The sequence below is a fragment of the Camelus ferus genome, chromosome 24 (genome assembly GCF_009834535.1).
Source record: "Camelus ferus isolate YT-003-E chromosome 24, BCGSAC_Cfer_1.0, whole genome shotgun sequence".
In the NCBI taxonomy this organism is placed as follows: domain Eukaryota; kingdom Metazoa; phylum Chordata; class Mammalia; order Artiodactyla; family Camelidae; genus Camelus; species Camelus ferus.
Window position 1 is genome coordinate 21,877,295 of NC_045719.1, and position 13,708 is coordinate 21,891,002.

The 13,708-nt window shown below is 36.3% G+C and overlaps 1 protein-coding gene across 1 annotated transcript in view; it reads left to right on the forward strand.

The window, feature by feature from the left end:
- Positions 1-13,708, forward strand: part of PIK3C3 (phosphatidylinositol 3-kinase catalytic subunit type 3) — a 116,741-nt gene that overhangs the window by 13,266 nt on the left and 89,767 nt on the right. The window contains exon 4 of the mRNA XM_006194530.3: positions 2,167-2,296. Coding sequence (XP_006194592.1) covers positions 2,167-2,296 — 130 coding nt within the window. The remainder of the gene's footprint in view (positions 1-2,166; positions 2,297-13,708) is intronic.

Consider the following 13,708-nt stretch of genomic DNA (forward strand, 5'->3'; position numbering starts at 1 on the left):
TGTGTCACTCTCTGCAAAGGTTCCACTAGTGTCAGAGGAAAGTAATGTGTTCACCTGATCATTTGAGTCATTTGGCATCACCCCTACTCTCCATGTCCCTGATCCTTAAATCTTCTCTCCAGATCCATCCCACGGCACCGAAATCATTTAGTAAACTGATTTGGTGCCAAAGGTACTTACTTTTGATTTGGCTAAGCCAGACTTTTCACTTGGGGATAAGGACGTGGAGAGGAGGAAGGTATATTTAACGATATTCATTGAAAGCAGTGTTCTGACCTCACTGTACCCAGTTTCTTAGAGACTAACCAGGTTTGCTTGATGTTGAATCTATATCTCAACTGAAAGGAAAAGAAAATGAACTTTATAAAAGGCTTTTTTTGGTCATATAACTTTTTTTTTGATCTTTAACGTGATAGATAAATATTGAGCATCTTAATTCTTCTCACCTGGTCAGTGCATTTTGTTTTGGGCCTATAAGGGAAGCTTTTGTGGATACGGTTGCTGGGTATTACCTGTTTATTGCCAACCTTAGATGCCTTAACATACGTGATCTTTACTCTTATAGCGCTCATGAGCTTATAACTGGCCTTTATAGTTCCCAACCTAAATGTTTATGGCGTCATTACTTACATACATTACATTACATAATTTTCAGTGAAAATCCTCTTTATTACCTCAGGAAAACCTGCTAAGAAATTTTCCAATAGTCAGAACGTGTAATAGCTTAAAAATGTACGTAAACCTTTTACAGTTAGCACAGTGTTTTCAAAGATGAAGAAAATGTGTCGGTATATCCAACGTGTACCTTATTTTTTTAAAAACATATTGCATGTGAGAGTATGCAGAATGCTTTGGACTCGCCCACTCACCTGCACACACTTCTAATCTTACTCTTTCCATTGCAACTGACAGCCTTCCCTTCCAGCTTTGGGAGGATGTTGCTTGAGCAGGTGTCATGTTGTTCGAAAGGCTTTGTGAAACAACACTTGAAAAAGGAGGCCACTCTAACGGAAGACTGTAATGCCCTGTAAAAAGCAAACACAGAAACTTGACAGCAATGTTTTAAAAACATAATTGTCTAAAGCTCCTTTATGAGTTTGTTCAACCTTTCTCTGGATCTTCTTGGTAGCTTTTTTTTTTTTTAATATATTTTTGTTGAAGTATAGTCAGTTTCCAGTGTGTCAGTTTCTGGTGTACAGCATAATGCTTTGGTCATACACATATTGTTTTCCACCATAGGTTACTACAAGATATTGAATATAGTCCCCTGTGCTGTACAGTATGCACTTGGTAGCTTTTTCGAAGGAAGCACGACGATCAAGTTCGTGTAGTCTTCCACTTGAAAGCAGGATCACCCAGCTCAGGCTGACTTCTGACTATGTGTTAGATTTCTGATTCATAGACATGGAAATTTTTTTCTTAATTGAGTCCACTCTTCCCTTTTAATCATCTCTCTTACGGAAAAGAAGATGGGAAAAATAAACCTGTGCCTCGTGAAAAGGAAAATAATGGCTAACATTTATCAAATACTTATTATGTGGCAGGCACTATTCTAAGTACCTGTTACTTGTACTGGTTTATTTACTTTTTCTAACAACCCTGTGAGATACAGTTACTCTCTATAGTCTCATTTTATAGATGAGGACACTGAGGCACAGAGAAGTTAAGCAATTTACCCAAGGTCCCGTAGGCCATAGATGTCACAGCTGGAATTCAAACCCCAGCAGTTTAAGTCTACCCTCTGCTGTGCTGTATTGTCCCTTAAAGTAGAAAGTTATGTAATTATTTAAATTTTGGTTTCAGTCATTGTAAATGTGACATTCTCTCATTGGACTGAAATTTGGTTTCTCTTTCTAAGATCTCCACTGAAGTGATGAAGTGTGTGTGGTCCATTCCTGAGCCTTCTCTTTTTCCGCTCGACCTTTAGAATCTCTGTAATAGTTCTAACTGCTTGGAAGAAAAAAGACGGGCAATGTGAAAAACAGTGTTATGTGGATTTCAGTTGCTCATTTAATTGCTTTACAACCCAACCCACTGGAGGCTTAAAGCTTGGCAACAGAGACATATATTTCCTTGTGCAGAATTCTCTCTGTTTAGGAAAGTAAAATTTCCCATAATGGGCTGCGTTAATTTAATTCTGCCCTGAACATTCTCCTTTTTATCCAGCATGTTTCGCCAAGGGATGCATGACTTAAAGGTCTGGCCTAACGTGGAAGCAGATGGATCAGAACCCACAAAAACTCCCGGGAGAACAAGCAGTACTGTCTCAGAGGACCAGATGAGCCGCCTTGCCAAGGTAAACACGAAGCCCTGGAAACGGGTGGGCGGCTCTGAGTGGTGTCTGTTAAAGTGTAATTGACCTTATGAATTGTGTGCAGATTGCTTTTTAACTTAAATTTATCTTTTAATAATCATCTTATTAAAATATAGTTCACATACCATAATGTTCACCCTTGGAAGGTGAGTAATTCAGTGGTTTTTAGTGAATTCACAGACTTGCACAGTCATCACTATTTACTCTTAGACCATTTTCATCAGAAAAGTAACATGTGCCCACTAGTAGTCATTCTCCATTCCCTTCTCCCTCCAGCCCCGGCAACGACCAGTCTACTTTCTGTCTCTGTGGATTTTCCTATTCTGGACGTTGCATATAAAGGGAATCATATAATATGTGGCCTTTTGTACGTGTAGTTTCAACAGATTTGCAAAGGTGGAGTTCTCGGCGGCATTTTCCAGATGACCACCTGCCTTTTTTGGTGGCATAGTCTTAAAGATGCGCGTGTTCCAAGCTAGAGACTCTTACATTGTTTAATAGTGGGAATAAGTGCTCGGATTGGCTGTGTTTTGTGCTTCAACGTAAACTTTTTGTTGTCAAGTCCATCTTGTACCTTTTTTGTATTCGTCTTTTACGGAAAAATGATACAACTTCCTGATGAGCTTTTTAACAGAATTGCTATGTCAACTTCTCCCTCCATAACTAAATAAATACAATTTAATTTTCAGTTCAGCTACTCATTCTGGGAATTTTTTTTTTTTTACATTCTTACATGGGATATAGGAAAGCTCTCAAGCTTTTCATATGTCTGCCTTCTCTTTGAGAGTTTATCTTGATGACAAACTTTCAGTGAAGCTACTCTCTGACTTTTCTCAGCCTTGAATAGTTAGTAGAAATTTATCAGAATCAGCTCATTTACTGGCTGTGGGTCATAAAAGCTTATATCTCAAATGCAGGAAAACCTCTTAAATTGTTTTTTAAGAGCAGTATTCATTTTGAGACTGAATATTGTGATTTATATTATGGATGTTATTCTAAATTTGAGGGGGAATGAGCAGAGTCAAGAAATAAAAAGCTGTGTAATTGTACAATTCATCCACTTTGTTTCTCTTATGTTGAACAAATTATTTAGGCTTCTATTCACCTGTTTCCTAATTTTTTTTCCCAATTATTTTTGATGGAAAGTTCAAAAAACATTTTTAGGACAACTGGCTTTTTCAGACAACAGTGTATATGCAGTATTGATTTGTTTGAACTAGACCTTTTAATGAAACACAATGTTATATGTTTCTCATTTTTATCTTTTGAATTTTATGTTAGGAGAAAAAGGTATGACTAGATAATCATCAGGTTTTCTATGATTGAAACAATAACTCCCTTAAAGAGTTGTATGGATTCATATTTATTCTTTTGATTATCAGTGTACAATTGCAAGTTTAGAAATGATGGCTAAGCATACACAAAGCTAAGTGAGCTATTGGGAAGAAACCTCCCTAACGTTTTTGTTAGTTGATAACATCGTCAATGGTCTAACTTCTTCATATTGGAGAGGATGTTAAGTTGAATACTACTTTTTCAAGAGATAGAGAGTTAGTTGTTAAAATTTATGTATTGCCCAGAGTGGCTAATCGTTTTCAAGGACGTTTTTAATGTACTTGTTTCGAAATCTCTAAAAAGGGGGTAAAAATTAAGAAGTATTTTGGATAAAAATTGGAGATGAGCTCCTTTCTGAGTTCTTTGTCCTTAATAAAATTCTGCTTTTATCTTCTGAGTAGAGTGGAGACTTCAGAGCTTTCTGTGCTGTGACGGCTGGCATTCGTGTTTACTCATGTCCCCCAGAGACTGAATAGAAACTTTTAAAACCAGTCATTACTTTTCTTAAGGAGAAAAAGACATCATGTTTGTAGCAGTTTTGAGGGAACTGCTCCCCCTTTGAAAGAAGCTCTTTTTATTTTTTTGGCACTTGGGCTAACTCTTTACAGCAGTTGGTCATGCTTTTTGAGGTTTCAGAACCTGTTATATCCCTGTTGAAGATGAATGTGTTTTATAAATAATGTCTTTGGTTTGATGAAATTGGAAGCTTGAATATTTTTTCAGTAGGAAGAGCGCTGTAGTATGAGGCAAAGATTTGATCATCCTACCAACTCAGAGAAAATAGTTTCTAAACCTGTAAAGTCAGGTGTTTTTTTTTTAAATGGATGATTTTAAAATCATCCTGTGTAGCTATTCATATTCTAACGTTCTAAAAGTACTAAAACAGTAAATAATTGGGATTTTTAATTTACTGCACCTTAGTGAAGAATAAACATGCAGTCATCACTTGGCAGGTGTGAATGTGTTCTGTGCCTGTCATTCCTTTTCTTCTGTAATGATGTATGCCTAATGATCTGCCTGTGCTCTTTGATTTTTTGTTTGTGTTCTTGTTTGATCAGTACCTGCTTCTTTACTTAAAATTTTTTCAGACTGGCTTCCTGAGTGTTTTCCTTGCTTTATACCAGAAAAAGTATACTTTGATATTTGTGGTGGTCTTAACTTGTAAACTTACCAGAAAGAGTATACTTTGATATTTGGTATGTTCTGAATTTAAAATTGTACTTTCTGGTGGGGGAGGGTACAGCTTAGTGGTAGAGCTTGGGCTCAGCATGCACCAGGTCCTGGGTTCAACGCCCAGTACCTCCACTAAAATAAATAAATAAAATAAAGTACCCCCCCCCCAAAATAAATAGCAAATATACTTTATGTATTTGTTCTTAAATTTGTGCCTTCCCTCCTCCTCTCATTTTTCTGGTTCCACATTAAAAAATTTATTTGGTTAGATTGTAATTATCTTCCTCAAAACATTTTGAAATTGTCTTTGGTATAATACTTTTAAAACCTGGGAAAGAATATATATGCTCGTGTTTCCATTATCATATGAAAGGAACAGATTACTTAGGTTTCTCAGACTACATTTTAAGGAAAGAAATGAATATTCAAATAGATGAGGTTTAAGTGGTTAAAACTGAATGGTTTCTTTCTTGTTGCACTTTGATTTTCCAGCCTGTGAATTTACTCTGATTGTATCTAATTATTGAGAAGGTGGCTTAGGAGTGAAAAGGTGTACATAAATCTTAATTAATAGCAAAGCATAGTTACTATGCACTGTACCCGTGAGCCAAAGTAAATAGTATGGTGACAGTTTTCAAACTGCAACGTAGGAAAATTTGTTCATTTAAAGAACTGCTGTAGCCTTGGCTGCCTGGGGATAATGGGACACGAGGACTGTGGAATGACGGTGAACTATTTAAATGGCCTATGAAGAGGTGGTGTTAGATAATTATTAAGCAAAGAACCTCAAGCTGGACTAAATATTCTTATTTCGACTTACTGCTGAGCTCTGAAAGTTGAATTATAACTGCAGTATGAATAGCTGAAGTTTAAAGGCCTGATTTATAGGTTTAACATTTTTTTTAAAGTCAAATCCTTTCAGAATGGTTTTAGTGGAATTAACCTCTAATGATTTTATGTCATTTTGTGAACATGCCTAGTTTTCCTCTGAGGAAAAATTGAGTGTGAGAAAAGGAAACAAAACTGAATAGTCTTCGGTTTAGTTCTTTTTTAAAACTTGCATTTCTTAGACTTAGGGAACAGGAAGAAAATGAATGTATTGAAATATGCTCTTTTCCCTCATCTTCCTCATTGTCTTCTTTTCCTATCTCTAAATTTTCCTAATTAATTTTTTACTAATATAATATCTTTCTGTTTGAATTGATTGAGAAAATAATCAAAGGCCAGACCTCTTGGGCGTTTGTTACACTTTGATTGTCCATGACCTGGCCTTTTAATGATTCTGGGCTTCAGTTGAGCAGATTCACCCATTGTTCCATCTGCTCCGCTTTTCAGCTTGTCGTGTTGTAAGAGTTTTATGACTAGGAGGCATATCCACCTGGGGTTTTGGATGTGACTACCAAGCTTTAGGGTTTGATTTATATTTGGATCCATGCCTTTAGACATGAAAGGTTAGTGCAAAAGGATGCTTCTCCGCTGTCTCCGTTTCGTTTCAGCAGCTCTGCCTGATGCCTTTGAAATGTGCTTTAGTTTCTGTCAGTTTGATTAAGAGGAGGCAAAGAGAAAGTAACGACTAGATGAAAAATGCTTTGTGGTCTGTGTGGCGTGGATAGGTTGGGTCATGTTGAGCAGAGTGTATAGATAGGTAAGCGTTGCTGCAGTGGAGTTGTGGTTAGATGCGGCGCGGTTTCAGGCTGACCCTCAGATCGCCTGCATACGGTCACCCTGGGTCCAGAGTCCAGGTTTATAACAATAGGGACTGGATTTTTTCTTTCTTTCTTCCTTCCTTCCTTCCTTCCTTCCTTCCTTCCTTCCTTCCTTTCTTTCTTTCTTTCTTTTCTTTTCTTTCTGGAATAATTAGTACCTTGAGAATAGGTTCTTGCCAATCAAGTCAAAGGATTATTTATAATCTAGAACGGTGCTGTCTGAGCTAATAGCCACAATTCACATGTGGCGACTTAAGTTAATTAAAATTAAATAAAGTTGAAAATGCATTTGCTCTGTTACCATAATCACGTTTCAGGTGCTTAACAGCCACCTGTGGGCAGTGCAGGTATGGGATGCTTCCACTATTGCCAGAAGTTCTGTTGTGCACTGCTGGTCTGGAGTGCCAGTGGACTAATTCGTAATGGACGAGTAACCATATTATCTTTCTGGTAACTGTATTACCATGTCTGCTACCCACAACACCATTTTTCAAGGCAACTTGGAAATTAAATCAGTCTTCAGGAGACTGTTGATTTCTTAGTGAGCCATGAAGGAGCTAGCCTGAAGGAGCTACAAAGTTTGTGAACTATTTTCTCTCTGTTTGGGGAAATCTTTAAAGGACTTTCTCTCTTGACATTACCTTCCTAGTTCAGGGTCACTTGAATATGCCGGCTACACTCTATATTTTGAATAAACATTGACAAATTATCTTGATCACAAGATAATCCTTTGCAGCTGAGATTAAGGTAACATAATTTTCTGGTTGCACAATTTTATGAAATGGGATTGAGGCTGTTGATTTTAAATTATTTTATAGTGCTGTTTGACCTACTGAAACATTTGTCCTTGGAAGAAACTGTCTTACATTGAATAGTACTTGTCTTGAGGTATTAATTAGAGGAGCTTACTGAGATTTGTATTTTAAGTATGTGGACAAGTCCTCTTTATCTCCACCATCATCGCTTGCTGTGTCTTCTAAATGTTGTAGATTTAAGAAGTGTATTATTAGGTTGATGCTGTCATTACTATTAGTGCCAGCATGAGTGAGAATAATAATTACGATAATCACCTTGCATATGTAAATTGCTTTAATAGCTCCAAAACCCATTAGCGTAGATTGAGAACTAAAATGGAGAAGTAGTTAAAATCATGGCTTTGCAGACCATTTTTCATTCAGATTCCAGTTGTGTCTCTTGTTCAGTTGTAATCTCAGATTAGCTACTTAACCTTTGCTAAGTGTAAATTCCTCATCTGTGAAATAGGAATAATGGTTAGATCTTCTTTTTTTTTGAGTAATTGTGAGGTCTGTAAATGAGATTTAAATATTTAAAGGATTTAATATATTGTGGGGCAATACTGAGCAGTAATAAATGTTAGTTGCTTTTGTTACTTTATCTGATCTGCTTTTAAGTTGTCATGATTGCACTTATACATTGTTTTTTAACTCATGAAATGTGCGTTATTTTTAAACCATGGAAAGATGGAAGCTTAATTAAGTGATTCAACAGTAAATTATGGAACCAAGACCTGAAATCTGGCAGTCAGAACCCTTGATTCGTAGCTCTCACAGTGACTCATTGAATAACCAACTAGTTGGACTCCATTCTCTCTGTTAAGTATTATTACTATTATTATTATTATTACTATTATTATTATTTTAGCTATTCTGAAAAGGAAGCAACCTCAGGTACAATTTTCTCTATACTATAGCAAGGTGGTTAAGAATACATTTCTTGGGTTCTGAATTTATTTCTACCTTGAAGTAGCTTTGTTAAATAATTTTCATGAGTAAACTGGCACTCTGAGTTAAACCAGTTTAATAAAATAAATTATTTAATAGGACCTATTAATGATCTGTTTCCTCTCATTATAATTATGTAATTTACTGTTTTTAGAATATAGCACTAAGTTCCTGGAGATAATTTCAATTAATTTTATGTTAGGGTTTTTTTGGGGGGAAGGTACGGGGAAGTTGGTATTCTTTGTAATATCTGTACTTAATAGTAGGTTTCTTTACATTTAAAAAAAAGTGTCTTTTTTTCCATGAGTGATAGTGATTTAAATTATAGCTGAGGTAGCTTGATAATTTTTGCTTTTCCATCTTCCAACCAGTTTACTTAAGAACTGCTGTTATGATGTGAACAGATTATCAATGCATTAGTAGGCTAGCGTAGCGATATAGAAACATGACTCTGTGACCCATGATCATTAACCCACATCTAAGTACATGTACTTACAAAATGCATACAGGATTTTGTCTATATGTATGTTTGTTACATTTACATTGCATCCACAATGTAAAACAGAGCAATTGAGCCTTGACCATATAGTGATGAGTGCAGTAGAAATAGTTTCATGTTCTCAGAAAAATGTGCGGAACCCCCTTTACATATTTTGTCGATCATAATGTGCCTTAATGACCAGAAACAGAACAACAACAAAAAACCTCCGTTTTTTTGAAATGTCTGCATTTTACAGGAAGGAAAACAGTGATCAAAAAGAAAAGGTATTAATGGGGATATTTTTGTTACTTCAAAAGTGAAAAAAAGCAGAATCCTGGCTATAAAATTTGAGTTGGGCAGAAGAGTCTCATTCTCTTTCATTTCCTTCCTCAGATGTTCTGTAAATGACAATAATAAAGGACAGGATTATGATGACAGCTGGTAGAGTTATTCACGGCTATAAAACTTGTTTAGTGGTATCACTGATTTCATCAGAATACCTCTCACTGGTTTTTGTGTGAATAACATGTGTAACTTTTATAAGCTTACTCTATTTGATCTGATTCTGTGATGCCTTTCTTTTGTGTCATAAAGGAAGAGTTTGGGAATTTCTTGTAAATTTATTCTTGCTGATGCATGGTAGAATCTTCTTTATCAGTCACTTTGGTTTCCTTACTGTTGTCTAAGATTGTCAAAACTTTTAGATTTGTCTTGAAATCAGTGGTAGCAGGTAGACTAAATTAGTTTTTCCCAGTGTAGGATGGAGCCCTGAAAGAATATTGATTTATGTTCTGTGAACCTGTTCTATCTTTACAGTTAGTTTCTGCCAGAAGAAAATAGAAACTAACATGCTTGTAAGACAAGATTGATCTCTGAGAAGTTAAAATGAATGAAACTTACAAAGCAAATAGCCCTCTTCCCTGAGTAAGATACACATGTAAAGTTTCAAAGTAAAAGTGAAGATTTGTGGCTAAGACTTCGTTGATCAGGATGGTAGAAGAAACTCTTGTGCTTTGTAGGAGTTAAATGCATCGGTGTGTGTGCAGACTGTAGCATACAGACACGACTCCTGTTTTAATCTCAGTAGTTCAAGTGATTTCTATACGAGTATATTTTGCCTTGAACTATGAATTACTGCATAGCTTGTATTTGATTTGACAGAGGTTTCTCAGTAGTTCAAGTGATTTCTTCTATACGAGTATATTTTTGTCTTGAGCTACGAATTACTGCATAGCTTGTATTTGATTTGACAGAGGTTGGACTCATTGTCTTATGTTTATTGAAGAATTAGCCTTATTTTAATAATAGAAATCTGTGAGGGAGCCGTTATGCGTCCTGCAGATGGACTAGCTGACCAGTCACGGTATTCTGTGGAACGAGTATGCGCTAATTTAGCTTAGCTCTAGCCGGGCTTAGGGAAGTGCTACAGCTGAGAGTCACATGACGGCCTTTACCTTGAGAGAACTTAGCGAGAGAAGGCATGATGTAGCTGAATAAGCCCAGTCCTTTACAAACATGCTGGAAAAAAGTTAGGCTTGTTTATGGTAGTACCAAGCACTTTCACTGGCCAGTATTTCTGTAAATATTTCAAGAGAGAACTTTAGAACATCCACATAGGCTCTGTGAATCTGAAAGCTTTCTCTCTGACAACAGAACAGACTGGGATTTTTTTTTTTTCTTTTTTTGGTTTGTGTTTTCAAGTGGCAGAGAAAAGAAAAAAAAATACAACTTTTTTTTTTCTCCTTAGATTCCCTAAGAAAGCATATGTGTATCTGACCAAAGCATCATCTGTTGTATAGCTAATTTTTTTTTGGAAAAATCCGTTTATCTTGTAACTCCCCTAAAGCTTCTTGATGTGAGTAAAGTTTGAAACCTGCAGCCGATACATTTCTCTATATAGGAGTTTTTATTAACCATATATTGAAAAGTGGCAGAATCATTTAATTTATATGGGTCTTTGTCTTGACCTTGTTCAAAGACCCTTGGAATTCCGAAACAATCTGAGAGAAAAGAATTATGTTAAGACCTGGTTTTCATTTCATATGGTTGGGTTAAATTAATCAGATGGGCCTTTATTCTTTGAGGTTTTATTATGAAATAAAGTAACTTTATTTAGCATTGTCTTGATAAATACTAATCTTGTGGTTTTTTTCAACAACTTCCCCACAACTAATTGTTTTTAAAATAACTTTAGTTTTTAAATAACTTATTTTTTTCTTATTACAAAGATAGTATGCATCCACAGTGGTAGATTATTGAAGTACAAAGATTAAAAATCATGGCTAATCCTCTACCCACAATAGGCATTATTAGTATTTTAATTGATATCCTTTTGGTAAGTAACTAAATAAATGAATGAATAAATAAACGTATAAATGTGTTATGTGTGGATGTCTATGTGTTTATTTTTAATTTGGGATTATAGTGTGCATGTGTATGTTTAAATTAATCCTGCTTTTACACTTAATGGTGTCTCATAATTGTTCCAGGGCATTTCAGATACTTTCATAAGATGATTTGTAAAGACTTCAAGATTTTGCATGGTGAAGATATGCCATAATTTATTTCAACAATCCTCTGGGGTTGGCTGTTCCAAGTATTTGCAATTCTGTGCGGCTGTAAAGCCATTATCCACCTTATATTTCCTACTAGCTTGAAAATAAAAAGTGAGAATTGCTCTTTTAAGTTATTTTTCTATGGCTTTTTTGATATTTGTTATACACTATATTTCTAGGTTATCAGACATAGTCATAAGATGTATGTTGGTGCTTAAAACCAGGGTCAAAATACGGTATACATCGTTGAATTATTTTAGCAGTTATAGTCTGTCTATGTTTTCATCTTGTTTTCACAACTAGATATTAAACTCCTTAAGCAATCATACCATCTCTTGATAAACTAACAAAACTAACCCATATTTAATAGCATCTGTGAATTTGGGCCATGCGTCTGGTATTTTGATAAGTACTTGTTGATGGATGCCTTTTGTGAAGATAAAATAGGTATATGAATGTGGAAGAAACTGGCCACGGTAAATTTGTAAAGCAGAAATCATTCCTCTCCTAGTTTCCTTTCGACGCCGCCTATCTCTCCCCATTTATCTCGCTCTGGTTTCCGAGGCAGCTTTGAAATAGATACACATTGTTTTTCAGTTCCTCTCACTCTTTCCTATCTTGTTTCGGGCTGTATGTGTGATGTCTGCTATAAGGAAAAATCTAGGTCATGATGAACTTCAAGAAAGCTGATTCCCAGTAAGCATCTTCTGTATGTATAGGTCTTCCCACTCGCCACCTTGAAGAGAACTTGATTTATTTAGTTGAATATTTCCTGAGGACTCCCACCCTGGTCTCTCTCTGATGGCTGGGCACTTCATGCTCCCTGATACGCTGACAAAGAAGCTATTTCCCCTGCGTGGGACATTTTCTTCTGTTTGGCTGATTCTGTATCCTTTAAGTCTCTGCTTAAATGTTTTCCTGCTTGAGACGCCTTCTCAGGACGCTCCATGTTTTCTATCATAGCGCCCTGTTCATGACTTTCATATTAGTGTTTAAATTTGTGTATCAGCATATCGGCATTTCCCCTGTAGGCATACAGGCAGTACCACATAATGATACCCTTTCCTGCCTTAAGCTCCATTGTTTCTTTTGTTCAGCCGCGTTTATCTATGCTCATCTCCAGAGCCAGGACCTGATGGAAGTTTGCAATTTACAACAACAATGAAGTAGTGTATATTTATGTTGAAAGTATATGAATACTAGGGAAAAGTGACCAAGGGCATAGATCATTCTTTTTTCCAGCTTCCTTTTGAGAGTTACTCCCTTCCCTTGCCCCCCACAACTTCCCAAAGCTCTTGAGCAGAATTCCAGAGCATACATTTGTGTTCCATTCTCTCAAAAGTCCTGTCAGTAAATATAAATATCCATTGAATGAATAAATGCTAGGCTTTATCATCCATTCATAGCTCTAGCACTCAAGAAGCTTATGGTCTAGCAGGGCAGATACGAGAAAGGAGCGATGAGCTGTGAGTTGTGGAGATCATGGAAATCTACCTGTTTCCAGGGATCTCTGTCTGGTTTGACACTTTGTCTTCCCTTCTGTGTACAGTGTAGCAAGTTGACCTGCTTTTAGTTCTGTCCTTGGTACTTGTACTGAACACCTGCCAATCTGAGGCATCCTCAAGCACGTATTTCTGTTCTCCCATTAAATCTGATAATACATGGTTAGTACTCCACTGTAGTTTCCTGGGCATGTTGTTACTTGGTTCTTACAGATTCTTTACATTTAAATAGCTTTTAAAACGCCTTGCTGTTTAGTTCTTCAAGAGGATAGAACTCAGTAATTACACCATTACTTCTGTGACAGTGGGCTTCTCTTCCAACTCTGTGACTTCTCGTGAATTCTGTAGAAACCTGTGTTCCTTAGAAAAGAGAATGACTCTTCTATTGATGACTTGACCTGGCTCCTTCCTAGGATGGGCACCCTAGTGAGGGTTATTTCTTTGGGAGTAATTTGAAACAGATTGTACTAGTTTTACCCTGCTGTTGAACAGAATGCAGATTTTTCTCATTTAAGAGATCTAGGTCACTGACATTTCAGACCCCAAATGAAATATAAGTTGTTAAAGTTCATTGTTGGTTTTTGTTACCTACAGTCGTTCCCTAACCGGAGACAGTAGAAGCTGCTTTTGTACTGGTGAGAACAGCCCAAGTTGGTCTCTGTTGTCATCAGCACCTGGGGACACGAAGTGACATAGATTATGGGCTTATAATAGCTGCTTACAATTTGTATAGTGCTTTATAATTCTCTAAAGTTTTATAAATGTTTAGTAAAGTTTTTATCTAGTATTTTAATCATTTCATCTGCATTGAGGCTTAAAAGTAAAAGGTCTTATGGTTTGGAGAACTGATAAGGGTGGCTGGAGTGTAGCATGTCAGTTGGCAAGTTATAGGAGCTTAAT